The sequence below is a fragment of the Corvus cornix genome, chromosome Z (genome assembly GCF_000738735.6).
Source record: "Corvus cornix cornix isolate S_Up_H32 chromosome Z, ASM73873v5, whole genome shotgun sequence".
Classification (NCBI taxonomy): Eukaryota; Metazoa; Chordata; class Aves; order Passeriformes; family Corvidae; genus Corvus; species Corvus cornix.
Window position 1 is genome coordinate 29696786 of NC_046357.1, and position 3738 is coordinate 29700523.

The 3738-nt window shown below is 45.1% G+C and overlaps 1 protein-coding gene across 1 annotated transcript in view; it reads left to right on the top strand.

Annotated features, from left to right (window-relative positions):
* The first annotated feature begins 1576 nt into the window (after positions 1-1576).
* Positions 1577-3738, top strand: part of LOC104689759 (neuronal acetylcholine receptor subunit alpha-7-like) — a 59404-nt gene continuing 57242 nt past the window's right edge. Inside the window, exon 1 of the mRNA XM_010400058.3 lies at positions 1577-2065. Coding sequence (XP_010398360.1) covers positions 1987-2065 — 79 coding nt within the window. The 5' untranslated portion in view covers positions 1577-1986. The remainder of the gene's footprint in view (positions 2066-3738) is intronic.

A 3738-nucleotide genomic window follows, 5' to 3' on the forward strand; every position in this document is an offset into this window, starting at 1 on the left:
GCATTTGCATGCTCAAAGTGGAATATTGCAGCATCAAGTCTCCTGCTTGCAGAGAGCCATAATATAGGTGGATTTGCCATCCTTGCGAGATCAGTGACCTTCAGCCTGTACTCCTGTGAATCATTTGCAAAATAAGGCAGGTGGGGCACTCAGTAGTCACTTTTGTGGCAGCAGAAGTGATCAGGGAGGGGAAAACTCCATCTGGGGAGTGGGGAGGGTTTCCTCCTAGAGGGTTGTGGGCATTGCTTCCATCCATCCTAGGGCCAGACAACAATTGTGGCCTCGTTTTTCTAGCACAACATTCACTGCTGCAGTGTCACTGAGAGGCAGTGAAGCCTTTTGTCATTCCCAGCTGCCCCCAGACCCCACAGCGCATGGCAAGCATGGCCATGGAGCTGGACAGCTGCTGTCCCATCTGCCTGGACAGCTGGGAGGAGATCAGCTATGTGCTGCCATGGCTGCTCTGCTTCTGCTAAGTGTGCCTCCTGCAGTGGGCTGGGAGCAAGCCCGAGTGCCCCCTCTGCAAGACGAGGGTGACCTCCATCCTGCACTCATGGTGGAGAGATGGTAACTTTGAGGAGCATGTCATTCCACCCCATGGGGCAGCATCGGACATATTCCACCTGAGAGCAGGTGGTTCCAGATACCGAGCTGCCCCTGGTCTGCACAACATCCTGGCCGTCAGTGGGAGGACAGCCACCTCCAGTGGCTGAAGTGAGTACAGCGACCGGAACTGCAGTACGTGTGAAGTTGTGCTCACTGGTGAATGCTTTCATTTATAGAGAAATTTTTAAAAAACCCAAACCTAACACAAAAATAATGGACCCTGCTCCAGGTTTGCATTTCTGCAGTTGATCCCAGGGCAGATGTTCCCAGCCAGGGAGACTCCATGGTCAGCCCATGCCCCAGCGATCAACCTCGCAAGTCCTCCTCCTCAGAGCACCCTGTGCCCCACATCCCGGGACTCTGCTCCCCCACCAGCCCGCACTGCCCGCTGCAAGCTCACTACGGCAGCGCCTAAATCCCTTCTCCTGCCCGGAGTCACAAGTTGCTGCTGCCCTCTGCGTCAGCCCGGGGTTGTACCCTGCCAAGACAGGAGCCCCAAGAAATTCAACAAGGGGAAGTACAAAGTCCTGTCCCTGCTTGCAGTGAAAGAAAAGTGGGTGAGTGTGCAGAACAGGCAACTGAGAAAAGAAAGACCCAAATGATGAATATCATTTATTCAAGCCTTTGTTTTCCTTGCCTTTCTTTGGCTGGTGAATAAAATTGTGGTAAGGAAGGAGAGTCAGGCTGTGTGCAAAATCCCACAGTGGGCAGCTGGGGAAGAGGGCACTCAGAGCAGCTCCCTACATCTGGTGTAAGGGATTGCAGGAAGGGGTACATCAAAAACAGGAGATTGGCTATGTTCATCTGTTCAAACTTTTGCACTATTGAATCTCCCCTGCCACCTCTGCTGGGAGAAAAGGCAGGTGTGTGCCACAGGTGCTTGCTGCAAGTTGCCCTGGCAGCTGGGAGAGAGCAGAGGGGAACACAAATTCATTTCGCCTGGAAACAGCTCTAGAGGCACTCGAGTGCAAGCACTGGAAACACTGCAGCCGTGCTGTCTCGAGTTAGGTACAATATGTGGAGATGCGGAAAGCATCTCGGAGGCAGCACACTCCCCCTTCTCGCAGTACACAGACAGCTGTGTGCGAGGATCACTTGCATTTGCTCCTGACCAAGGAAAGGCTTAGTGTGTCTAGCAATGTGAGTCCAAAGGAATGTAACCTGTTCCTTTGTGTTAGGATTTACTGACCAAGCACTGAGCTGATTTGGTTCCTGGGGACTGGAGAAGCACACGAGCAAATGCACTTCTCTCCCCTGGTGGGAAGCTGGTTTGATGCCTTATTACCGTAATTGCCAAATCTGTCAGTCATTGCAGGCTGTCTCCAAGACTTCATCCTCTTTCACCCTCTGCTCAGGAAGGAGAGCCAGCTTATTTTGACAATGCTCACAGAAAAGTGCTTGGCATTTGTTTATTCTGCACTGTATCTCTGGTCATCCTTGTTCCTCTCACTATTTAAAGGTAAGCTCATCTGTGTTTGTTCAAGGCTTTGCTTTTTTTGCTGTGGTTTGGTTTTTTTGTTGCTGTTGTTTTGTTTGGTTGGGTTTTTTTCCTAAATGCTAGTTACATCCTACCCCAACTCTTATTTTCGGAAAGACTTGTGTCTGCTTCTATTTTGAACTTCATTAGAGTCCCGTGCTGGTTTAACTGACTTTTGTAATCAGTTAAGTTCGTGGATCTTACAGTGCTGGGCACATTTTTTTAAGAAGGAAGAGGTGTGTAGGTTTGTTTTTGTGGTTTTATTTTTCAATTAAAAGTGGTTAATTTTAACTTCCAGAAATTAATTGAAATGGCTATGTTTCAAAAGAAATATGTTCTCGCTTTCTTTAAAAATTTAACCTTCCCATGGCTTTTTCAGAACAGGAAATTATAACTTCAGGCTGGTCAGAATGACTTTGAGAACTCTGTGGGTGTGTGGGTGAAATGGTGTTCTACACAGAAAAATGAACAGAAGGAAATTCGTAACTGTTTACTTTCTGTGCATCATTTAGGAGAATTAAATGTGTATAAATACATAAATTTACTATTTCTGGTTTGTTTTTATTAAAAATACTCTTCGTGTGCTTAATAAGAAACAGTCCAGGCAGAGAGGGATATGTAAGTTGGAAACATCTAATAAAATTAGTAACGGGCTTCTGTAATCTAAGGTGTCACCCTGACCGAGCTGTCTTCTGAAGTTTCAGCATGGTGCAAACAAAAATAGGAGCTGTGTGATTATTTCAAAACATGCAGAATTGCAAGCCCGGTAATAAAGTGGTTTTAAGTGAGAATGTTGAAATAGCCACAGTCCTGAAAGATTCAGTGTTCTACACAAAATGTGCTTTTATGGCTCCCTTTCGGCTGAAACATACATGCCTACAGCAACCAAAAATTCTAAAACTGAGTATTCCAAGTGTGAAGGACCATGTCTTGTTTCTCATGGTTTATGTATAACGCAAGACTGTCTTTTTAAAGCAGAGGAAGTGGTCCACCTATTTCAGAAGTGCAGGGGCACAGAAGACTTGGGTATATGTGATGTTGCACTGGACTATTCATGCCACATAGATAATTCCTCATTAATTCATCTGAAACTGGAAAACATCTGGACATTTCATATCCACATTTCATCTGCCTCATGTAGCAATGGTACTGCAGAAAAATGTTTCCCCACCTTGCTAAATTAAGAACCTTGCTATCTTCAAGACATTTCTGTGCTACTTTAGGAGCTGAACTAACAGGCAGGTTATAGCATCCAGTTATAAGATAAGTAATTTTGTGGACATTCCCATTTTGAGAAGTTGTGTGTCATGTAAATCCTGCCTTTTAAATAATGAGTAATCACTAATTCATCAGGGGGGATGCTTAGTTTCTCTCAGCAGCACATGAAGACAAACTGCTTTTATAAATAATTCAGAGGCTTTTTTTGTTAGGTGCTTTTACCAACAGCTTACACTTTTATATGCAACATGCACTTTTGCAGACAACTACCAAAGCAGAATAAAACGAATTTCTGATAAAGTTGATCTGTAACTGACCTCTGATTTACGGATTTTTTTTAACTTTAAAAAAAAAAGGGGGAAAAAATGCCCAGAAAGACCTGGGAATTGACCAGCTGGGGCAGAAGAGAAAAAAGTCAAGATGATCTTAGCATGTTA